Source organism: Capricornis sumatraensis, chromosome 16 (genome assembly GCF_032405125.1).
Source record: "Capricornis sumatraensis isolate serow.1 chromosome 16, serow.2, whole genome shotgun sequence".
Lineage (NCBI taxonomy): Eukaryota > Metazoa > Chordata > Mammalia > Artiodactyla > Bovidae > Capricornis > Capricornis sumatraensis.
Window position 1 is genome coordinate 6,522,737 of NC_091084.1, and position 25,830 is coordinate 6,548,566.

At 39.3% G+C, this 25,830-nt stretch overlaps 1 protein-coding gene across 2 annotated transcripts in view; it reads left to right on the forward strand.

Annotated features, from left to right (window-relative positions):
* Positions 1-25,830, forward strand: part of PDGFD (platelet derived growth factor D) — a 280,131-nt gene that overhangs the window by 158,613 nt on the left and 95,688 nt on the right. Inside the window, exons 2-3 of one of the 2 annotated variants that reach the window (XM_068988414.1) lie at positions 19,399-19,603; positions 23,989-24,169. In XM_068988414.1, coding sequence (XP_068844515.1) covers positions 19,399-19,603; positions 23,989-24,169 — 386 coding nt within the window. The remainder of the gene's footprint in view (positions 1-19,398; positions 19,604-23,988; positions 24,170-25,830) is intronic. The other variant, XM_068988415.1, reaches the window with a different exon arrangement.

Consider the following 25,830-nt stretch of genomic DNA (forward strand, 5'->3'; position numbering starts at 1 on the left):
AACCAGTCCATTCTGAAGATCAGCCCTGGGATTTCTTTGGAAGGACTGATGCTAAAGCTGAAACTCCAGTACTTTGGCCACCTCATGCGAAGAGTTCACTCATTGGAAAAGACTCTGATGCTGGGAGGGATTGTGGGCAGGAGGAGAAGGGGACGACAGAGGATGAGATGGCTGGATGGCATCACGGACTCGATGAATGTGAGTCTGAGTGAACTCCGGGAGATGGTGATGGACAGGGAGGCCTGGCGTGCTGCAGTTCATGGGATCGCAAAGAGTCGGATACGACTGAGCGACTGAACTGAACTGAACTGAACTGCTATACATTACTATCTTATATCTGGAAGTTTGTACTTTTTCACTACCTTTACTGATTTTACAAGCATTTTCAATGGTGGGAAACAGTATCTTGTGAAGTACTATCTATCAGCTCATACAATGTCTTTATCCATTTAACATCTGCTAAATGTTAGGGATAGTGGCTCAGATGGTTAAAAAATCTGCCTGCAAGGCAGGACCCCTGGGGTTCGATCCCTGTGTTAGAAAGATCCCCTGAACAAAGGAATGGCAACCCACTCTAATATTCTTGCATGGGGACCTGATGGGCTACAGTCAGTGGGTTCACAAAGGGTCAGATACAACTGAGCAACTAACAGTTCCAAATATTTGGGGCTATTCATGGTGCTAGCACTAAAGAGAAGCTTGCCTATGATGGTGACCAGCACCGGAACAACTGGATGTATAAAAGTTAGACCTGAGAAAAAGATCCCATGAATATTAACCTCATTTGTTCATTTCTTCCCTCTTGATCGAAATAACTGATTAGATAAACCTGAATGTCTGCTATTAAAGTTACAGTGGTTGATACAAGTAAGTCATGATGTCATAAATAAAGAATAAAATTTATCTCTTTTACAAATAAGCAAGTAACTTCCTGTTTTGGAAGAAGTGGTAATAATGAAGATGAATACATAAGGTTCCCTTGACTTTTAAACACTAATAAACATTAAGTATTTATGTAATATTGTTGCTGTTGGAGGCTAAGTCATGTTCAATTCTTTGCAACCTCATGAACCGCAGCACACGAGGCTTCCCTGTCCTTCACTATCTTGCTGAGTTTGCTGAAACTCATGTCCTTTGAGTCAGTGATACCACTTAAACATCTAATCCTGTTGCCCACTTCTCCTCCTTCCCTCAATCTTTCCCTGCATCAGGGTCTTTTCCAATGAGATAGTTCTTCACATAAGGTGGTCAAAATATTGGAGCTTCAGATTCAGCACCAGTCCTTCCAATGATCTCCTTTAGGATGGAATGGTTTGATCTCCTTGCTGTCCAAAGGACTCTCAAGAGTTCTCTAGCATCACAGTTTGAAAGCCTCTGTTCTTTGATGCTCAGCCTTCTTTATGGTCCAACTCTGACATCCATATATGACTACTGGAAAAACCACAGTATGACTATAGGGACCTTTGTTGGCAAAGTGATGTCTCTGCTTTTGTATTAAACTGTCTAGGTCTGTCATAGGTTTTCTTCCAAGGAGCAAGCCTCTTTTAATTTCTTGGCTGCAGTCACCATCCACAGTGATTTTTGGAGTCCAAGAAAATGAAATCTGACACTGTTTCTACTTTTTCCCCATCTATTTGCCATGAAGTGATGGGACCGGATTTCATAAAGTTTTTGCAATGTTAAGTTTTAAGCCAGCTTTTTCTGTCTCTTCTTTCACATTCATCAAGAGGCTCTTTAGTTCCTCTTCACTTTCTGCCATAAAATACCATTAAAGTGGTTTCATCTGTGTATCTGAGATTGTTGTTATTTCTCTCAACAATCTTGATTCCAGCTTGTGAGTCATCTAGCCAGTATTTCACATGATGTACTGTGCATATAAGTTAAATAAGCAAGGGTGACAATATACAGCATAACACGCCTTTCCCAATGTTGAACCAGTTGATTGTTCCATGTCTAATTCTAACTGTTGTTTCTTGACCTGCATACAGGTTTCTCAGGAGGCAGGTAAGGTGGTCTGATAGTCCCTCTCTTCAAGAATGTTCCACAGTTTGTTGTGCTCCTCACAGGTCTTTAGCATAGTCAATGAAACAGAAATGGATGATTTTTGGAATTCCCTTGCTTTTTGTATGATCCATTGGATGTTAGCAATTTCATATCCGGTTCCTCTGCCTTTTCTAAATCCACCTTGTACATCTAGAGGTTCTCAGTTCACGTCCTGCTGAAACCTAGCTTGAAGGATTTTGAATATAATCTTGCTAGCATGTGAAATGAGTGCAAATGTACAGTAATTTTTCCATTCCTTGGCATTGTCTTTTTATGGGATTGGGTTGAAACTGACCTTTTCCAGTCCTATGGCCACTGCTGAGTTTTCCAAAGTTGCTGGCATATTGAGTATGGCACTTTGACAGCATCATCTTTTAGGATCTGAAATAGCTCAGCTAGAATTCTATCACCTCTGTTAGCTTTATTCATAGCAATGCTTCCAAAGGCCCACTTGACTTCACACTGCAGGATGCCTGGCTCTAGGTGAATGGCAATACCATCATGGTTTTCTGGGTCATTAAGAGCTCTTTTGTACAAGTCTGTGTATTCTTACCACCTCTTCTTAATCTTTACTGCTTCTATTAGGTCCTTGTCACTTTTGTCCTTTATTGTACCTATCTTTGCATGAAATATTCTCTTGGTATCTCCAGTTTTCTTGAAGAGATCTCTAGTCGTTTCCATTCTGTTGTTTTCCTGTATTCCTTTGCATTGATCACCGAGAAAGGCCTTCTTATCTCTCCTTGCTATTCTTTGGAACTCTGCATTCAAATGGATATATCTTTCCTTTTCTCCTTTGCCTTTCACTTCTCTTCTTTTCTCAGCGACTTGTAAGGCCTCATCAGACAACCACCTTGCCTTTTTGATTTTTTTTTTCTTGGGGATGATTTTTGTCACTACCTCCTGTTCAGTGTTATGAACCTCCATCCATAGTTATCTGGCACTCTGTCTGTCCGATCTAGTCCTTTGAATCTATTTGTCACCTCGACTCTCTGGGGATATATTTAGTAAATGCTAGCTTTGTGAAAAACATTATTTTAACCTAACATTCATTGATATTCTGAATAATATGTAAATGATGTGCTATATAACTTTAATTTGCCCAGAGATTTCTTTGCTTCTGGACAGGTAAACCACACAGTTTTCCTACATTATTCCCAAGCAAATACTCGTTCAAGTAGTATTTATCAGGTCCCCACTATGAATGATAGTGCTATGCAGAAATTCATAATCTTTTGAAACAAGCAAGAGAAAAGCTAAATACAGGGTAACAAGGAGACTTAAAATATGATTCAGTGTTAAAGCAAATGGTATAAACAAGAGCAGCTTCCGTGTTGGCTCATACAGTAAAGAATCCACCTGTAATGCAAGAGATGTGGGTTCAAACTTTGGGTTGGGAAGATCCCCTGGAGGAATGGCATGGAAACCCACTCTGGTATTCTTGCCTAGAGGATCCCATGGACTGAGGAGCCTGGCAGGCTACAGTCCATAGGGTCACAAAGAGTCAGTCATGACTGAGTGACTCAGCACACATGCACAGAAGTGAGGGATGCCGTTCTGTCTCTGTCCCTGTACTAGACTCTGTTCATCATTTCCATTTTTTCCCATTTACTACAGAAACAAGTTCAGAACCCTTTTTAAGATAGTGCTGCAGGAAGCAATTACCTTTTAGTTTACCTACTGGGGAAACTATTTGCCATCTCTAACAGGCACGTTCTAAAGAAAATCAAGACTGCTTATTCAAATTTGTTTCCTGGTGCCTCACAACAATTTTCCTTCCTTTGTAGTAATAAAGTTGTCCTCTATGAATCATCTACTCATCTTTCACGACTGACCATGTCTCCCACCATCACTGCAATGGTTTAGAGTAAAATAACAATGAGATATTATTTAGGACATGCATAGATAGTGCTCCCAGCTGGAAAACAAGGTGAGTCAAGCCATCATATCAGTGTATGGGCAGCAAGTAAACACTGCGGTGGTGACTGGCATTGTTCATTGATTTCCAGTTCTCCTTTTCTTTCAGTTACCCACTCTGGTAGAAGTTAAGGTCTGGCCATGTGATTAGCTTTAGTCCATGATATGTAAACAGAAGTATTTAAAAAACCAATGGGCAATTCTTCATGTCCTGATTTCTCCCTGCTATAACTGTTAATTTTATAATGAGCCTCATTAGCTCTGGTCCCAGAGTAAGAACAAGGGAACAGGGCCCCACTGACCCAAAGTGGATGTGAAGTATGAGCAAGGAATAAAATTTTATTGTAAAAACCACTGAGATCTACAATGGCATGATTTCACCTCTCGAGACAAATACTACTCAATTACTATGTGTAGGTCAAGGGAAGAATCCATGGTGAGCCTTCTCAATAGTAACCATATTAAAGGGAACCTATAGTATGAGATTTGATTAGGAAACCAAAGTCTCAACCACTCTAAAATCTGTCCATTGTAAGACCCAACATTGATCTAGTAATAGGTTTTGTGGAGAAAAGAGATTCACATTGAAAGTAGACAAAACCCTTTAAAAAAAAAAAAAAAGATAATAGCATGAATTTATCCATTAAAGTAAAAGATCTATTTTACTTATCATCTTAGCACAAGGCTTTCTTTTAATTGTCTCAAAAGTCTTCAAATTATTAGTCCTTCCGCATAGAGAAGGTCTTGACATGCTTAGCTTACTACTTTTAGGGACCAAAAGAATTTTAAAAATATTGAATACTGGGCATTCATCTGCATTTTTTGTTTAATAAATCATGTCATTTTTCATGTGAGTTTTTGTTGTTGTTGTTCACTTACTAAATCCCATCTGACTCTTTCAGACCCCATGGACTGCATCACACTAGACTCCCCTTTCCTTCACTGTCTCCTGGAGTTTGCTCAAATTCATGTCCATTGAGTCAGTGATGCTATCCAACCATCTCATCCTCTGCTGCCCCCTTCTTTTGCCTTCAATCTTTTCCAACATCAGGGTTTTTTCCAATGAGTCATCCATTTGCATCAGGTGGCCAAGTTATTGGAGCTTCAGATTCAGCACCAGTCCTTCCAATGAATATTCAGGGTTGATTGCCTTTAGGATTTACTGGTTTTATCTCCTTGCAGTCCAAGAGACTTCAAGAGTCTTCTCCAGGACCATAATTCAAAAGCATCAATTCTTCATCACTCAGCCTTCTTTATGGTCCAACTCTCACATCTGTACATAACTACTGGAAAAACTATAGCTTTGATTATGTGGATGTTTGTTGGCAAAGTGATGTCTCTGCTTTTCAACATGCTATCTAGGTTTGTCATAGCTTTACTTCCAAGGAGCAAGCATCTTCTGATTTCATGCCTGCAGTAATCGTCTGCAGTGATTTTGGGGAAAAAAATATGTCACTGCTTCCTCTTTCCCCTTCTATTTGCCATGAAGTGGTAGGACCAGAAGCCATGATCTTAGTTTTTTGAATGTTGAGTTTTAAGCCAGCTTTTTCACTCTCCTCTTTAACCTTCATCAAGAGGCTCTTTAGTTCCTCTTTGCTTTCTGCTGTTAACATGGATCTGCATATCTGAGGTTGTTGATATTTCTCCCAGCAATTTTGATTCCAGCTTTGATTCATTCAGCCTGGCATTTTACATAATGTACTCTGCAAAGAAGTTAAATAAGCAGGGTGACAATATAGAGCCTTGACATACTCCTTTCCCAATTTCTAACCAATTAGTAGTTCCATGTCTGGTTCTAACCATTGCTTGTTGACCCACATATAGGTTTCTCAGGAGACAGATAAGGTGGTCTGGTATTCCCATATCTTTAAGAATTTTGCACAGTTTGTTGTGATCCACACAACCAAAGGCTTTAGTGTACTCAATGAAGCATAAGTAGATATTTTTTTCTGGAATTCCCTTGTTTTCTCTATGATCCAATGGATATTGGCAATTTACACTCTTCTCTCTGAAATTTCAAACCCATTTTGTACATCTGGAAGTTTCTGGTTCACATACTGCTGAAGCCCAGCTTGAAAGACTTTTAATATAAATGATTTATGTATGTTAAACAATTATCTTAAAAGCTACCAGCTTTTGACATATAGGTGTTTATCAACATCAGAGTGCATGAATTGTTTGCATTAATATCTCATAGCTTTGACAATTCTTTGACCTATTCTGAGATATATAGTAATTCCTGCCTTTATTTTCATTGTCTGAAGTGAGAAGAGAATTTGTTTCCTTGAATCTCAATGACAAATCAAAATTCAGCTTTATTTACTTGCATATATCTTCTCAGCTTTGGTTCTCTAAAGCACTTGATTATTCTTTAAAAGAGAATGAGGATGAGATATCATTATTTTATTAATATCTTTTTTGTACTCAGTTATATGCATAAAAACTTTATTTTAGTGATGCATCATAGTGCAATGTTGATAAAGGCTTTTTGAATGACAATGAGATATCCAAATATAAGCTGTAATTCGTCTCTACATATGGTGCTACCAGTGAAAATATCTGAGATTGAAATCAGATTAACAGTTATCTCCTAAATGTTGCTAGATTTGCACACACAAAAGCTATGACAGTTGTGTCCCAATTTGCTCTATGTTCTAATACCTGGACAGTATTCATAAGCTAATCTCCAATTTGAAATATTAATATGTGAATTAAGTGTTCTAGAATTCAGTGAACTTTGATATTGAAAAATGACTGAATCTATAAATAATATGACAGTCATATAGTTTAATAAGCATTTAAGTTCAGCAGCAGCAGAGAAGCTTCCAAGGTGACGTTCATGGTCAAGAACCTGCCTACCAGTGCAGGAGACTTAAGAGAGGAAGATTCGACCCCTGGGTTGGGAAGATCCCCTGGAGGAGGGCATGGCAACCCACTCCAGTACTCTTGCCTGGGTAATCCCATGGACAGAGGAGCCTGGCAGGCTACAGCCCATAGGGTTGCAGAGTCAGACACGACTGAAGAGACTTAGTATACATGCATACATTGATGTGTATATTTTTAATATGTATATATTATATTAGCGTTCCATTGGAGAAGGGAATGGCAAGCCACTTCAGTATTCTTGCCTTGAGAACCCCATGAACAATATGAAAAGGCAAAATGATAGGATACCAAAAGAGGAACTCCTCAGGTCATTAGGTGCCCAATATGCTACTGGAGATCAGTGGAGAAATAACTCCAGAAAGAATGAAGGGATGGAGCCAAAGCAAAAACAATACCCAGCTGTGGATGTGACTGGTGATAGAAGCAAGGTCCGATGCTGTAAAGAGCAATATTGCATAGGAACCTGGAATGTCAGGTCCATGAATCAAGGCAAATTGGAAGTGGTCAAACAAGAGTTGGCAAGCATGAACGTCAACATTCTAGGAATCAGCGAACTAAAATGGACTGGAATGGGTGAATTTAATTCAGATGACCACTACATCTACTACTGTGGGCAGGAATCCCTTAGAAGAAAAGAATAGCCATCATGGTCAACAAAAGAGTCCGAAATGCAGTACTTCGATGCAATCTCAAAACTGACAGAATGATTTCTGTTCGTCTCCAAGGCAAACCATTCAATATCACAGTTATCCAAGTCTATGCCCCAACCAGTAACACTGAAGAAGCTGAAGTTGAATGGTTTTATGAAGACCTACAAGACCTTTTAGAACTAACACCCAAAAAAGATGTCCTTTTCATTATAGGGGACTGGAATGCAAAAGTAGGAAGTCAAGAAACACTGGGAGTAAGAGGCAAATTTGGCCTTGGAATGCAGAATGAAGCAGGGCAAAGACTAATAGAGTTTTGCCAAGAAAATGCACTGGTCATAGCAAACACCCTCTTCCAATGACACAAGAGAAGACTCTACACATGGACATCACCACATGGTCAACACTGAAATCAGATTGATTATATTCTTTGCAGCCAAAGATGGAGAAGTTCTATACAGTTAACAAAAACAAGACCAGGAGCTGACTGTGACTCAGATCATGAACTCCTTATAACCAAATTCAGACTCAAATTGAAGAAAGTAGGGAAAACCACTAGACCATTCAGGTATGACCTAAATCAAATCCCTTATGATTATACAGTGAAAATGAGAAATAGATTTAAGGGCCTAGATCTGATAGATAGAGTGCCTGATGAACTATGGAGAGAGGTTCATGACATTGTACAGGAGACAGGGATCAAGACCATCCCCATGGAAAAGAAATGCAAAAAATCAAAATGGCTGTCTGGGGAGGCCTTACAAATAGCTATGAAAAGAAGAGAGGCAAAAAGCAAAGGAGAAAAGGAAAGATATAAGCATCTGAATGCAGAATTCCAAAGAATAGCAAGAAGAGATTAAAAAAAAAAAAAAGCCTTCTTCAGTGATCAATGCAAAGAAATAAAGGAAAAGAACAGAATGGGAAAGACTAGAGATCTCTTCAAGAAAATTAGAGATACCAAGGGAACATTTCATGCAAAGATGGGCTCAATAAAAGACAGAAATGGTCTGAACCTAGCAGAAGCAGAAGATATTAAGAAGACATAGCAAGAATACACAGAAGAACTGTACAAAAAAGATCTTCACGAGCCAGATAATCATGATGATGTGATCACTAATCTAGAGCCAGACATCTTGGAATGTGAAGTCAAGTGGGCCTTAGAAAGCATCACTACGAACAAAGCTAGTGGAGGTGATAGAATTCCAGTTGAGCTGTTTCAAATCCTGAAAGATGATGCTGTGAAAGTGCTGCACTCAATATGCCAGCAAATTTGGAAAACTCGGCAGTGGCCACAGGACTGGAAAAGATCAGTTTTCATTCCAATCCCAAAGAAAGGCAATGCCAAAGAATGCTCAAACTACCGCACAATTGCACTCATCTCACATTCTAGTAAAGTAATGCTCAAAATTCTCCAAGCCAGGCTTCAGCAATACATGAACCGTGAACTTCCTGATGTTCAAGCTGGTTTTAGAAAAGGCAGAGGAACCAGAGATCAAATTGCCAACATCCACTGGATCATGGAAAAAGCAAGAGAGTTCCAGAAAAACATCTATTTGTTCTTTATTGACTATGCCAAAGCCTTTGACTGTGGATCACAATAAACTGTGGAAAAATCTGAAAGAGATAGGAATACCAGACCACCTAACCTGCCTCTTGAGAAATCTGTATGCAGGCCAGGAAGCAACAGTTAGAACTGGACATGGAACAACAGACTGGTTCCAAATAGGAAAAGGAGTACGTCAAGGCTGTATATTGTCACCCTGCTTATTTAACTTCTATGCAGAGTACATCATGAGAAACGCTGGACTGGAAGAAACACAAACTAGAATCAAGATTGCCAGAAGAAATATCAATAACCTCAGATATGCAGATGACACCACCCTTATGGCAGAAAGTGAAGAGGAACTAAAAAGCCTCTTGATGAAAGTGAAAGAGGAGAGCGAAATAGTTGGCTTAAATCTCAACATTCAGAAAACAAAGATCATGGCATTCGGTCCCATCATTTCATGGGCAATAGATGGGGAAACAGTGGAAACAGTTTCAGACTTTATCTTTTTGGGCTCCAAAATCACTGCAGATGGTGACTGCAGCCATGAAATTAAAAGATGCTTACTCCTTGGAAGGAAAGTTATGAGCAACCTAGATAGCATATTCAAAAGCAGAGACATTACTTTGCCGACTAAGGTCCGTCTAGTCAAGGCTATGGTTTTTCCAGTAGTCATGTATGGATGTGAGAGTTGGACTGTGAAGAAGGCTGAGCACCAAAGAATTGATGTTTTTCAACTGTGGTGTTGGAGAAGCCTCTTGAGAGTCGCTTGGATTGCAAGGAGATCCAACCAGTTCATTCTGAAGGAGATCAGCCCTGAGATTTCTTTGGAAGGAATTCTGCTAAAGCTGAAGCTCCAGTACTTTGGCCACCTCATGTGAAGAGTTGACTCATTGGAAAAGACTCTGATGCTGGGAGGGATTGTGGGCAGGAGGAAAAGGGGACGACAGAGGATGAGATGCCTGGATGGCATCACGGACTCAATGGACGTGAGTCTGAGTGGACTCTGGGAGATGGTGATGTATAGGGAAGCCTGGCATGCTGCGATTCATGGAGTCCCAAAGAGTCGGACATGACTGAGCGACTGAACTGAACTGAACTGAATGTACATGTTAAGTAATGTGTTAATTTATATTTTGATAATATAACTTTATATACATACATATATAAACCACAGATAATAAACCATGTGATTCTTATATTAACTCTCAATTAGTTTTCTCTTAAGAATTGATGAGCTCTTTAGTCAGGTGTGATTAGCAAACTGTTTTGTCTTTGAATATAAATTAACTTTCTAATTATTATGGTATTGAAAGATCGTCTCTTTCACACACTATTCCATTCCATATCAGCTTTGTTGAACTAATTACTTCCTCCAGAAACTTACCCTATAAAATAATTTCAGAAAATTCTCACTTTTTATGAATAAACAGAGGTCATACTTTAAGTAGCTTTCCTTCACAATGTTTATAAAAGTGTTAGTTTTCCTATAATAAGTGTTTTCTTGAAAAAAATACTAAATCTACTTTCTGGGAACATTTTTTTTTTTAAATTTTGCCTGTTACTTTTCTATGTATCAGAACTATGTTTAATTCATTTCAGTCGCTCAGTCATGTCCGACTCTCTGTTATGTTGGCGCTGGGAAAAGCAGATATTTTTGTCATTAAGGTTGTCTTGTTTTCTGGGTGTTAACTTGGTGTGGCTGAAAAGCTCTTGCTCTACACAGCCTCATCTATAGTGTTTTCTGTCGTCCTGCTCTACAGTCCCTGCCCCCTCTTCCACAGTTTTGAACGTTATTGTCTCATTTTTTTTCACATCCTTTACATGGTCAACAACATCCCAACACAGAGACCATAGCATAAGAAGAATTACCAGAGAATTAATTAATTTGGAATATCCTAAAGTGGTAAAAATGGCTTCCCTTGTGCTTCAGTGGTAAAGAATCCACCTGCCAATGCAGGACGTGCAGAAGATGCAGGTTCAGTCCCTGGGTCTGGAAGATGCCCTGGAGTAGGAAACAGCAACCCTCTGCAGTATGTTTGCTGGGAAATCCCATGGGCAGAGGAACCTGGCAGGCTACAGGCCATGGGGTCACAAAGAGTCAGACATGACTTAGCAGTTGAACAACAGTGTGATAAAATATAGCATGTTTATTTTACTGCAATCATTTTCACTGATTTCAATTTTCAGAAAACTTAGACCAAAAATAATATCCATTTTAATATAATTTAATAATCACTTCTACATGCGTGTGTGTTAGTCGCTCAGTTATGTCCGACTCTTTGCAACCCATAGACTGTAGCCCACTGGGCTCCTCTGTCCATGGAATTCTCCAGGCAAGAATGCTGGAGTGCGTTGCCATGTCCTTCTTTCCTGGGATCAAACCCAGGTCTTCCGCATTGCAGGGAGATTTTTTGCCATCTGAGCTACCAAGAAAGCCTCAACCACTCCTCTAGCTTACCTATAAAATACAAGTGGTTTTGAAAGAAAGTGTGTAATTGCTCACTGTTGTAGAAATAACACAAACCCTTATTCATTAAGAGATCTTGTGAGGTGAGGAATAATAAGTACCAATGTGGGCATTACTACCCCCTGGTAATTATAACTGGAAAATGTTCAAAAGGACATTGTGATACTCTTTTTTTTTTTCTTTCTTTTTTGATAGACTCAGATTTTTAAAGAAGAATAATTTTGAGTTCAGGGAATTTTCAATTGATTACAAAAATATTGTCTCCACATTGTTACTCTAAGGAATGTTGTTTATATAACACTAATACTTTGTGTGAAAAGGAATTACAATTTTTTTAAAAAGATATATAAGTGGGAAACAACCAACTCCCTCCTGCTCAAATCTTTATAAACAGAAAGGTTTTATATTACTACTGAGTTCTTAGAAAAATCTCTGCTAGAGAATTCTAAATAAATCCTGATGCTTAATCGGCTTTGCCCTTGAGTTGCTTAAAAGCAGAGTGATCACGGGGGATGATTGTTTTTAGAGCTGTTATATAGGCTTTTGGAATACTGGTTCTTTCCAAGACGATGTGTCAGATGTTAACCCAAAATTCCTTAATGAAAATTGGCCCACTAGCAGTCCCTGGAGGAAATTAGTTCATTGATTGCAAGCTTCAGTGCCTTAAGAAACATTGAGGAAAAAGAATGTTGAAAATGCTTTCACGCTGATTTTTAAACTTACATTGTTAACAAAGTCTAATTTTCACCTTTAGCAATTCACAGGGTGAGCCAACCCTGTGCTTTTTAAGTTAGGAGTTAATTTATGAAAAAGTATCTAATTAAATTCACTTTAATCCCAGTTGGCCTTTTCTAATAATTATGTTTTATGGCCTGATCTATTAATTGACATTCATTTTAAAATTAGGGACTCCTGCCCTAGTCTTTTATGTTGTCCATCACTCCCTTGCTTCTTTTTCCCTTTTCAGCAATACATTGTGCGCTGTCTCACTGATGAAGGTACTAATTTGCGTTCTAAGATACTTTTGTATAAAATGATGTGATTGTTGAGGGATAGTACAAAGATTAGAGGTAGTTAGTAGTAATAATAAGCATGCATTAGTCAGTCACAGGTCTCACTGTTGATTAGCCTTGCTGAACTTTCTATTCTAAATTAGATGGCTGTATAACACGAGAACTTTGGGAGACTTGTCAGTCACCCGATTTTGATCCACCGCTTGCTCGATCTGAGAGTAGATCCCAACTATAGCAGCAAACTCTCCCGCTTTAGTCCAGCGTTGTTCTTTCTTGGTCACAGGTTTTTAAAGACTGGTGTGGACTGACTTTGCTGAGCTTGGTGGTGCATGTCTTGCTGGAAATAGTGCAGAAAAAGAGGCAGTTCTTTCAAAATTAATGTCTGAACTGGACGGCAAGCAGGATCATTTCAATATAACTCTTTCCAAAATAGTCCTTTAATGTTCGTGCAAGATGTGTTCCCACAAACGTCAGGCACACTTAGAAATAAACTATTTGGGCATTTTAAACTGCCTTTCATTTATTATCTTACTCAAAATGCTTTTCAGTGTTTAGGAATTCTGCCTATTCATTATTCACAGTAACCTTTCATCCATGTATGTATTTAACAGCTCTGTTTCGAAAGTCTCCATATGCCCAGACTGATGAGGTTCTGAGGTTACCTTGGTAAACAAGACATTGTCCTTTCCCTCAAGATATATAATATTCTGCACATGATTTTTTTTTAACTTTTCTGTGAAACTTTCAAAGAAATTATAAACCATCTTTTAGTAACTTAAAGTCCCTGTACCCAACCAGCTTCAGGCAGAAACCTTTACTTAATTTTTTTAAAAAGCAAGATAGAATACATTGCTTACTTTTTACACTGTCTACTTTAAAGGATCTATTTACATTCCTCCATAATGTGTTCAGCACAAGTTGATGGGCTAAGTGGCCGGTTACTTGCCTGGGGCACTTTTCTTGTTAATAAGAAAGATTTTCATACATATGTTTGAACAACAATTGATAAAATATCCATTGTACACCTATTTTAGATGATAGCATACAACTATATATACAATCACTGATAGATGGGAAAAGTGTTTATCCTGCTAAAGATTTTGGATTTCAGATTCCTTGGTCTTATTACCTCACATCTGTCAGTCAAACCACTGGCAGTTCTGCCTTCCTGAAGGAAAATCGTTGAGGTGTCCGGTCATTTGGACCTGAAAAGAATCTTAAATATCATATTTTTCAGCCCCTAAACTATTAGTTTAGGAAACAGAAGTCAGGAAGATGACATGGTGTGTCTGATGCTGCTGTTGATTGTAGTGAAGAAAGTCACCTACTTGATGTCGCTGCATTCAAAACTTCTCTTTTCCACATACCAGCCAGCCTTCTGTTCTCTTCACTTACAACAAATCACTTTAACTTCTGTGTGTTGGTTTCATTACCTGTTAAAGTAATATAACAAAATTAAATTTAAAAGAAAAAACAGAATGAAAGCAGTGGTAATTACTGCAATATTTACTTTTTATCAACTTATGGTAGACTTACAAAATTGGATGCTTGTAAAATATATTGCATCCCACAAAAATTAAGTGGTTGTAATGTGGCTGTTTGGCAGCAGTTTGGTTTATATAACACTTAACTACATGCTCATCAAACATTGTTCATATTATATATTGTATGATTGTGAAATAACCATTTTATAAATGAAATTTTATAATAAATCCCTTTGCAAATTGGGAATTTCCCTGAACCAATGACCATTCTTTTCTTTTGGCTTATAGCTGTTAACACTCATGATACTGGCTTATGTCTTAGAGAGACAGTGGAGCAAATGAGTATCCCTGTATGTTCTACTGAATGTGTGTGAGGTGCCACAGTCTGCAGAGATCACCGTTTATTCCTATGGAATCACTGATGAAATATTTTAATTCTTTAATAACTGAGCATTTACCATATGGATCACATGCTGTCATAGACAATATTATGATCTGAGAAGAAAAAATAAACCATTATTTGTGATTTCATTCCTCCTTAAACATAACTTGAAGCAGTAGGTTACCAGATGTGTCTGCTGGGGCCAAGAATGACTATTCCATGAAATGGGGAATTTTAGATAGATAATTTCCAAAATAGATAGTTCTTACCCTAGTTCATTCTGTATATAATATGATGTCCTCAAGAATGTTTCAAGGTCAAAGACAGGAAAATGAGCCCAAGACAGGTCATCAGGCAGGGAGGTAAGATGAAAATTCAGATATGAGATATAGAGTCAAGCAAGGCAGTGAAGGAGCCTGGGAAGTCAAGAATGTTCCCCAGAAGAGTAGAAAGAATGATATGGTCAGTGGTTCTCACAGTTTAGGGAGCTCAGGATCACCTGGAGGGCTTATTAAAATAATAGTGTTGGGCTCCACCACCAGCATTTCTGCTTCAGTAGGTCTGGGATAAGGTCTGATAATTTACATTTCCGACAAATTCCCAGCTGATGATGCTGATCTGGGGACCACACTCTGAGAACAACAGTTGTTCAAGATGAATCCCAAAGTAAGTGATAGTGCCTCCAGGGATTTAAGGAGCTCCTGGGATACTTGGTTGGGCGAACTCAGTTTGCCAAAGAGTTAGGGACAGAATGAAAACATTTTGACTTTTCCTTTCATTTTAATTCACTTTTTTAAAAGCATCAAATTCATAACCCAAAGTAATGACTATGTGAAACTCTTTCTGTATTAAAATGTAAAATAAGAACTTATATTCTTGGCGTGTAAAACATAAATCAAAATGATTCCCTCTATGAAAAATGATATATTTCATTTTTTTGTAGTTTAACAACTCATACAGTGTTCTGGTTAAGAATGTGTGCTCTGCAGATAGTCTAGGGTCAGATATTGATTTCACCACCTGCTTTGTGCCCTGAGGTCATAAGTTTCTTGAACTCTCTAAGCCTTCTTCTTAATGGGGATGTTACTAATTGCATACAGTTGTTGTGAGGATTAAATGAAGTAACGAATTTAAACAACTTACTGGAGTTCCTGGCATACAGTGTTAGTTATTATTGGAACACCAATGTAAATGCCTTCATTGAGGAATGTGACTTTGTATATAACACTTCAGAGTTATCTCAGGTTTAACCTGATAGGTTGCTCTCTGTTTCTATAATTCATTACAGCTCTTCTGCCAAGAATAGCCCTGAGTTTGGCATGAGGTTATAAATTATATATAAACAATGTGATTCAGAAGTCAAAGTGATTATAGATAGCAGAGGATCTAAAATTGCCTCTAGCAAATTTCAGGCTAAGAAGGAAAACTACCTTCTGTTACAGATAGTTAAGAGCATCAAACCTGGGACCAGAGCATGGGACACTACTGCAGAGCCGGTGCTCTGGGCTCCTGGTCGAGTGGGAGCTGGGGCGTCCGCTCCTCTAGCTACCTTTGTTCTTCCTAAGGCTGTCTCCCACTCAAAAGCTAGCCGGGCAAGCACAAAACACTAAACACTGAATTAGTCAAAAAAGAAAGAAAAATTGAAATTCCCATCCACATCAGAACGTTTGTAAAAGGAGAGAAGCCTTTGCATCTCACATGCTGACTCCTTGTTCATCCCCCTTGTCTTATTTTGGAAGCTTTAACAATCACTCTCTGCAACCCCATCTTTCAGTGGTTTCCACCAGCAATTTGGGCCTCCCTGACCAGGCTCACTGAATTATAGGCTTCGGAGTCAACTCTCTGTGGGAGGACGCAAATAGACTGCGGCTGCAGTTCTGCATACAGAGGGGCCTAAAATGTCAAAATCTAAAATGCAAAGAACTCTGGACACTGGGAGATAGGCAAAATGGGCCCGCTGAGCAGTGCAATTCTCATACAGACCACCTGCAGTTAGGTCAGATATCATTGGTTAAGAGCCCAGGTCCCAAGACTGATCTTCAGTCACCTGCTGAAAGTTGTGAGGTACCCAGGTTACCCACACTCCTTACCAATTCACAGTAAACGAGGGCTTCCTATAACCCCCTGAGATTTGATAATTTGCTAGGGAAACAGAATTCAAGAAAACACTGTAGTTATAATTACAGTTTTACGATAAAGGATACAAATCAGGACCAGCCAAACAAACAGACACTTAAGGAGAGGTCTGGGAAGGTTCAAGCATGAAGCTTCATGTCCTCAGGACATGTCACCTCCCAGCATATGTGTGTGTCATGAACAAGGAAACTCCCTCAAGCCACAGTGACCAGAGTTTTTATAAGAGTTTCATTCTATAGATATGATTGATTGGATCACTGGCAATAGGCTAAGACTCCAAGACACCTTACCTCCAGGGAGGTTGGAAAGTCAGACTGGTGTCAGAGCTGAAAGTCACGTGTTTAGTCTTTCTATCATAGCCAGTACCCATCCTGAAACTACTTAGGGGCCCACAGTGAATCACCCCATCAGCATAAAATCAGGTTTGGCCCCAAGGGCCTACTATAAATAATAAAGACACTTCGGAATTCTAAGGGATTAGAAGTTCCCTTTTAGGAACCCATGACAAGATCAGACAAGTTCTTTATTATACAATATACGGAAAATAGAATTGGAACTATTTTAAGTCAGCAACAATGAAGGCCCAAAATTATGATCTTTTATGATGGAGAAACAACTAGAAAATGCCATTTGATTAAAAACTACATGGTCATTAAATATCATTAGAGTCTTTAATTTGCTTTTCACTCACTTGTTTCACTCATTCATTCTTTCATTCAGCAATATTCATTGAGTACCTCCTGTGCTAATCATTGAAGATATACTGTTACTCTGTCAATGGAAAAAAAAAAGTATTTGTATAGTTGATCTGTGAACAAAGTGAGGTTTAGGGATGCCAGTACCTTACCGGGGCTTCCCTCTGGCTCAGCAGTGAAGAATCCTCCTGCAGCGCAGGAGGTTTGATCCCTGGGTCAGAAAGGTCCCCAGAAAAAGGGCATGGCAACTGTTGACTAAAAACGTGCAAAGTGAGAGTTGCAAGTTAAATTTTAATGGGGCAAAATGAAGACTGCAGCCCAGGAGACAGGACCTCAGATACCTCTAAGGAATGGTTCAAAAAAGGCAGTGGGGAAGGTCAATATATAAGATGTTGTGAAGGGGGAATTCAGAGCAGTCAAGTACTTACTTTACAAAAGGTTTTCTGTTAGTCATGAGAATCTGATGTCACCATGAATGGATTCAGTGCTTTTCTAGATGTGAGGAGATGCCTGGATTGGGATCATGAAACCAGTTTCTGAAAATATCTGACTATCTAAAGACCTGTTTCCCAGTTTCCCTGGAGCACAGAGTACCTCACTCTCCACCCTGAACTGCCTTCAGGGCATGTTGAGGGTCAACAGCTGCAGCAGCACAGGATTCAGGCTCTGCAGAGGCAGGTGGCAAAGGCTCTTGGCAAACGCCAATTTGTAGTTGACACAACCCGCTCCAGTATTCTTGCCAGGAGAGGAGCCTGGTGGGCTACAGTCCATGGGATGGCAAAGAGTCAGACACCACTGTGCAACTAAGAGCATGTGTGTGCACACACACACACCCCCTACAGTCAAAAATCCACATATAACTTTTGTCTCCGCACCCCCAACCAAACTTTATTCATACTTCACTGTTGGCCAAAAACATTACTTTTTCCCCCCTCGTTGGCTTTTGTTTGTTTGTTTGTTTGGGGCTGTGTTAGGTCTTCACTGTGCCATGTATGCCTCTCTAGCTGTTGCGTGGGCTTAGTTACTATGGCATGTGGTATCTGAATTCCCTGACCAGGGATTGAACCCATGTCTCCTGCATTGGAAGGTGGATTCTTTATCACTGGCCGACAACAAAAGTCCCCAGAAGCCTTACTGCTAAACAGTTGATTCACATATTTTGTATGTTATATGTATTATATATTCTACGATAAAGTGAACTAGAAAAGAGAAAGAAAGTCAAATGAGAAAATGCATTTACAATGTTGCTGATGAATTTACGGTTCTTGCTTTGTCATGAAAGGATTCAGAGATGAAATGATAGTAACTGGATGTCTTTAAAGGCAAACACACTTCGCAGAATGTGGGCCATCTCAGAAAGTGAGAAGAGAGCCTCAGTATACAGTGTGGATACTCTTTATGGACTGGGTAATTTCATAGGCTAATTAGTGGGAGGATTATTCCAATTATTTGGGGGAAGAGGCAGGGATTTTTAGGAATTTGTTCACAGCACAATATTTGACCTTTTATGGTTGACCTCAGAACTGTCTTGGTGCCAATGGGCGTGTCATTTAACATGCTAACAAGCGTAAGATGAAGCGCTAGGGCTACTGCAAGTTGACACTTCCGACATCTTGGACAAAGTTAGTTCTAACCAGTCTTCATCATGGTTATATCATGCCCTGCCTGCTTCCCTGCTTCCCTCCTGTTTCAACTGTATGTGTGTGTGTGTATATACACACACACACACACACACACACACATATATATATATATATATATATATATATATAAATTCACAGACCCACACAGTTCAAACCTGTGTTGCTCAAGGGTCAGCTATGTTACATGGAAAAAAGGAAATATGAACTATTTGAAATTACTTGCTCATTTTAATTCCAATTGAAATGAGTCTGAGTTCTGAGATAATTGTTAATTTTGCTTGTCAAAAACAATCTTAAGAGCGCTCCCAAAATAGAAAATATTAGAAGTCAAGTCTAGATTTATGAAGAATTGAGGAGACAGGGGTAGTAGAAAAAAACATGGATGTTGTTTGTTTAACCACAAAGCTGCCATTTGGCCTTAATGTTTTTAAACAAAATCAAGAAGTGTTTTGCAATGTGATGTGTTTTAAACTGTTCTTTTTTTGCTTTCCTGTAATTGGAGCAACATACTAATTTCTACAAGTTGTGACTACTAACAGAGAGCAATCACCTCACAGACTTGTACCGAAGAGACGAGACCATCCAGGTGACAGGACACGGCCACGTGCAGAGTCCCCGCTTCCCAAACAGCTACCCTCGCAACCTGCTTCTGACCTGGCGGCTCCATTCCCAGGAGAAAACAAGGATACAGCTAGCCTTTGACAATCAGTTTGGATTAGAGGAAGCGGAAAATGATATCTGTAGGTGAGTGTGAAATAAAGTCCATATTAGGGTAAATTCCAAGGTGAAGAAAAGATTTAAAACATTGCATCAAAATTCTCATTTGGGCCCTATCCAAAATACGTAACTTCTTTTTCAAAAGCCTTTATGTCCATCCTAAAGTACAACGTAAATTGAAGCACAGTCTGTGTGGAAGCCTGGTAACCTGGCATGACTCACAGAAGCTCACTCCTGCAGCTGGCACAGCCAGGCTGTGTGATTTCCGGAGAAGGGGGATCTGGGTGATTCTTTTTTCTGGGCCAGGCCTAGAACCACCTCTGTGAGCAGCTGGACACATCCAGTGTCCCGGGTCACCAGCAACCATGTCCCCTGGCTCAGGTGCGAGCTTCCCAGGACTTGAGGAGTGTACCCACTGCTGGGCTCCAGGAACTGACCCAGCCCTGGGAGAGGGTGATGGCAAGGACCCTGCCAGGCCTTTACCTGAAATTGTAATTTTAAGGCCTCCGATACATGTAAAAAGAAAGAGAAGGCAAGCTCCCAAGGCGAGTGTGCTCCTCCTCAGAGGTCTGTTCCTTCCTGCAGTTTTGGGGTCAGCAGAAAATGAAAGCTGCACTGAGATAGTCTTCTCCCTTTTGAGCATATTTTTCAGAGCACGTCTTGGCTGCTGTTCTTCAAATTGTCCACTCACAGCATCTTATTCCCTTAATTAGCATGCATAAGATGCGGAGGATGTTTTCTTCCTTCCTGTACTTCGCTGCATGCACTTGTTCTGCATTGCCAATGAACTACTGCTAAACTGCTAAATCCTTTCAGCATGTTTATTTTACTTTGAATAATAAAAATCAGGTGCCTCAAATTTGGCTGTCCTTTGTTGCATGCTTATTACGCTGACAGTTTTTATTATGTTGCTATTTTTTTCAAGAATACTAGCACTCACTATTAATTTCTAGGACCATAGAGGGTAATGTATGCCGGAAAGTAAAGATGAATACATGCAGGAAGAGCCAGTTAATATTTACAGAGAGAATAAGCTTGAGGAGATCTTGTGTCTTTTCAACCTTGAAAGGGGGACTTCATTTCCTGTGCTTAAAAAAAAGGGAGAGAGACAGAGAGAGAGATCATGTAAACAGACACCAAGGCCAGTGTTAAAAGATTATTAGATGATGTCATTGAAGAGATACTGGTCTCCACTCCTGTGCAGGGTTTTGATCTGGTAGTGACTAAACCCTTTGGGCATCCTGACCTTAAAAATAGGAGAGGAAATTAAGGATGACATTTCCTTAAGTGGTGTCCAACTCTTTGCAACCCCATGGACTGCAGCACACCAGGCCTCCCTGTCCCTAACCATCTCCTGGGGTTTGCTCAAATTCATGTCCATTGAGTTGGTGATGCTATCTAACCATCTCATCCTCTGTCGCCTCCTTCTCCTCCTGCCTTCAATCTTTCCCAACATCAGGGTCTTTTCCAATGAGTCAGCTCTTCACATAGGTAGCCAAAGTATTGGAGCTTCAGTTTCATTATCAGTCCTTCCAATGAGTATTCAGGGTTGATTTCCTTTATGATTGACTAAAGGATCCCCAGACCATTCATCAAATCAAGTTGCTCCTAAAAATTTGTAGAGGGAGGTAGTGAAGTAAGAGGTAGAGGAGAAAGGAAGAAGGGGAAGAGTTCAGGACCCTCTCTGAAAACCAAAATGGAGCTTTGAGAATGAAAATTGTACTAATAGGTTATCTAAAAAACAAAAGTGACCTCTTGCGTTATTAAAGTTTCAAGTATACTTTTGCTTAGTGTAGTGAATATGATTCACATACATTGTATATAAAATGTAATGAAGTTGTTTCTTCCCATCTGTTGCAAAACTTCCTTGATGTCTACATTGTAATATTTATTGGTCTAATGATGATTCTATCTTAGTACTTTTCACTTTCCAACCACCATATATCAAGTAGTTAATTTGCATAGCACTCAAGAGATATTCAGCTGGTAAAATTACATAAACCTTCTTATTTTGTTCATTAGGAAACTGAGGCAAAAGAGATAAAAGCCCCACAGACTATTTTCAGTGAAACTGAGTCACCATTTTATTATGCTCACCTGCTCCTTAGATCACCCTGCCCCATCCAATAAGAGCTCTGAGGTGTATGAAGACTAGTTAAACCGTATTGGGTTTTCTTCATATTCAGATGTGATAGTTCTCATGCTGACTCCTTTTGGTAATCCTGACAGGAAAATATAAAGTAAATATGAGACTTCTGCCACTGTTCACCCTGAGTGTGTGCCCTGAGTGTTCATCGTGTGCACTGTGACTTTAGCATCTAAAGTCATATGGGGAACAGGTGACTGAAGGGTGGGGTACTGATGACCAGAACTGAAAGGCACACAGTTCAGCTCTCAAGTAGAATGTCTGAAGATGTGGGGTATCTCAGAAGAAGTGATTCTGTCTCTGAACGTGTTTTACTCTACAACGAAAGAGTGGAATATTGTTCAGGGACTTTGAGGATCTAATGGCTCCGTGGAATATCTAAAATGCCTCTCCTGTCTTTTTCAATCCTGCAATTCTCTGTTTCTCTGACCAGTGTCAATGATGAACCCATGGTCTTACCCTCATTCACACACAGACCAGATATATTCAGTACTGGCTAGGGCACATCACTGCTAAAGGCATGTGCTTTTGATTATGATAAATGCCATTATTTATGATACAATCCTTCCAAAAGATAGGTTCCACAAAGAGAAAACAGTTGTTTATTTTCTAATTTTACCATTTATTTTCTACAATGAGATTGCTGATTTTTTTATGCTGTGTAGGTATAGACCATTTCCTTTCCTACAGAAATGCTGGATGTGGTAAATTAATTCCAAGTGGGAATTTGTTTAAAAATTTGATATAGTAAACATGTGGGTATATAATTTAAGCTACAGGCTTCCCCAGTGGCTCAGCGGTAAAGTATCCGCCTGTAATACAGGAGATGCTTGTTCAATACCTGAGTCAGGAAGATCCCCTGGAGGAGGTCCTGGCAACCCACTCCAGTATTCTTGCCTGGAGAATCCCATGGACAGAGGTGCCTGGAGGGCTACAGTCCATAGGGTCACAAAGGGGGACATGACAGAAGCAACTGAGCATGCATGCACGCACACAGCTGGAGCTACATCTCCCAAAATATGACAAGAGATTCTATTTATTGGCTTCTCCAGGAAAACCTTTATAATCTAGATGCTCAGAAAGTATCCTATTTTGATTTTTGACAATTTAGGAAGTGTTATGAGGCTTCCCTGTTAGCTCAACTGGTAAAGAATCCGCCTGCAATGCAGAAGACCCCTGATCAATCCCTAGGTTGGGAAGATCCCCTAGAGAAGGGATAGGCTACCCATTCCAGTATTCTTGGGCTTCCCTGTTGGCTCGGATGGTAAAAAAAATCTCTCCGCACACTGTTTACAATAGCTAGGATATAGAAGCAACCTAGATGTCCATCAGGAGACAAATGGATAAGAAAGCTGTGGTACATATACACAATGGAATATTACTCAGCTATTTAAAAGAATGCATTTGAATCAGTTCTAATGAGATGGGTGACTGGAGCCTATTATACAGAGTGAAGTAAGTAAGAAAGAAAAATACCAATTCAGTATACTAAAGCATATGTTGGAATTTAGAAAGATGGCAACGATGATCCTATATGTGAGATAACAGAGACACAGATATAAAGAACAGTCTTTTGGACTCTGTAGGGGAAGGCAAAGGTGGGATGATTTGAGAGAATAGCATTGAAACATGTATATTATCATATGTGAAACAGATCTCCAGTCCAGGTTCGATGCATGAGACAGGGTGCTCAGGGCTGGTGCACTGAGATGACCCTGAGGGATGGGGTGGGGAGGCAGGTGTGAGGGGCGTTCACGATGGGGAATGTATGTACACACATGGCTGATTCATGTCAGTGTATGGCAAAAACCACTACAATATTGTAAAGTAATTAGCTTCCAATTAAAATAATAAAAAATAAAAAAGACTCTCCCTGCAATGCAGAATACCTGGGTTTTGATCCCTGGGTTGAGAAGATCCCCTGGAGGAGGGCATGGCAACCCACTCTAGTAGTCTGGCCTGGAGAATCCCATGGACAGAGGAGCCTGGTGGGCTATATTCCATGGGGTCACAAAGAGTCAGACATATCTGAGCAACTTTCACTCACTCCAGGAGGATAGGCTGAAAGCGTATAAAAGTTTTTCCTCAGAATAGATTGTTGAAGTTTGAATTTGAGCAATCTAATCCAAGAACTGGTTTTTCTTCTAAATTTCATTTCAGATAATAGGTCATGAGAAATTGCATATGTTAGTTTTAATTTCTCAGTGAAAGTATGAATTTCAAAGTGTATTTTAATCAAAATGTATTTATGTTAAATTGGTACCAGGTACGATTTTGTAGAAGTTGAAGACATATCTGAAACCAGTACTGTTATTAGAGGACGATGGTGTGGACACAAGGAAGTTCCTCCAAGGATAACATCAAGAACGAACCAGATTAAAATAACGTTCAAGTCTGATGACTACTTTGTGGCTAAACCTGGATTCAAGATTTATTATTCTTTTGTGGTAAGTAGCTTAACCACCCTATGATTAAAAGCAGACACTGGTTAAATGAAGTTTAGAGATCATTTTCTGTGATTAAATTCAGTGGTGTGAAATTGAACGAACTGCGTTAATTGTCTGTGGTATGGTTTGTCCCTGCCTTGTGGCCAAAATGTTAAAACTTTCTTTAGTGAGGAATGCCATTTTAGATCTGTTAAATCAATGCTTGGGTCCCAAGCATTTTGAAAGAAAGCACAGTGAATAGAAAAAGTAAAATCGTTTACAGTAAAGCATATACCATTTTCCCTTTGATTCAGCAAAATAAATGTATAGCCAAAGAGAGGGTATGTGATATTTGAGAAATTTTCTATGTAATTCCAATCACAGAAGAGTTCCAATGATTTCAGTTTAAATTATGACCCAAATTTGTGAATGACCTATGTTATCATCATAGAACCTCAGAGTTAGCAAGCATCTTAAAGATTGGACTATACTTCAGGACCCAAAGATTGATTGATTTTTGCCTACTCTACCCATGTTTATTTTTCCTCTTACGTCTGCTGAAGCACCTCGGCAGCCATTTTAAACTTTAAATGCTTCTGTGAGAAGATGTTCAACCTCATATTGAGGTATAATCTACCTTGTAGTTAAGTCTAGTTGTTGGGTTATACATGGTCATGGATCTCCTTTACTCAGTCATTCATTAGTAAAACAATATAAAGTTCCTTGGAGGAGGAAATGCCAACCCACGCCAATATTCTTGCCTGAAAATTTCCATGGACAGAGGAGCCTGGCGGGCTACAGTCCATGGGGTCACAAAGCAACTGAGCACATGCGCACACGTCAAGGTCCTGCTTATTATCAGACACTCTGATAGGCATAGTAGATAAAAGGCAAGCAAGAAGACAGGGCCCTTGAACCTCCTGAAGTTGATAGTCTAGTGGAAATGACAGTTAAAAAGCAGTACAACTAATGATGAGTAATGAGACAGAAGCCTGGGTGTTGCAGATGAAGTGCAGGGAGAAATTGGGATAATTGTGTCTATGTGTTACTTTTAGGATAGATGAAATATCTCTGAATCCTTGAGTCATCCATAGCATATTGCCTCTTGCTCACCTGGCAGCAGCAGTAACTCTCATTCAGTTTATTGCTACCCCTTTTCAAAATGTGGTTGCCAAAATAGAACACAGTACTACAAATGGAGTCAGTTTGTTTTCCTCATATGAGTTAAATTTAGAGTAGGAAAAAAATCTTGATTTTTTTCAAATCAAAAGTGGTTTCTTCTCTCTTTTTTTTTTTTTGCATTATGATAAGTTATTAAATACTAAGTGAATTCTACATCAGAATAATATAAATGAAAAAATAGCATGTGGTGATCTTGGTTCCACTTTAATTTGGGAATAATCCATCAAGCATGATATACATTATTGCATACTCATGCAGGGCTACTCAGCATTAAAATGGAAGTATGAACCTCTGGTTTCTGCATTTCTTTGCTTTTAATGTGTTCAGTGATGCATCTGTTCTCAATTTTTCATGGACAAAGCGGTCTCAGCATGTCGGAATGGTGATGTGGCAGAATGGCTTAGTTAAGGACCTGTTTTATTCCCTCAACGTATCAAGGCCTGTTAGTGCTCATGTTTATGCTTTTTGTGAAACTTTGGTTATGACCAAGTTAAATGATC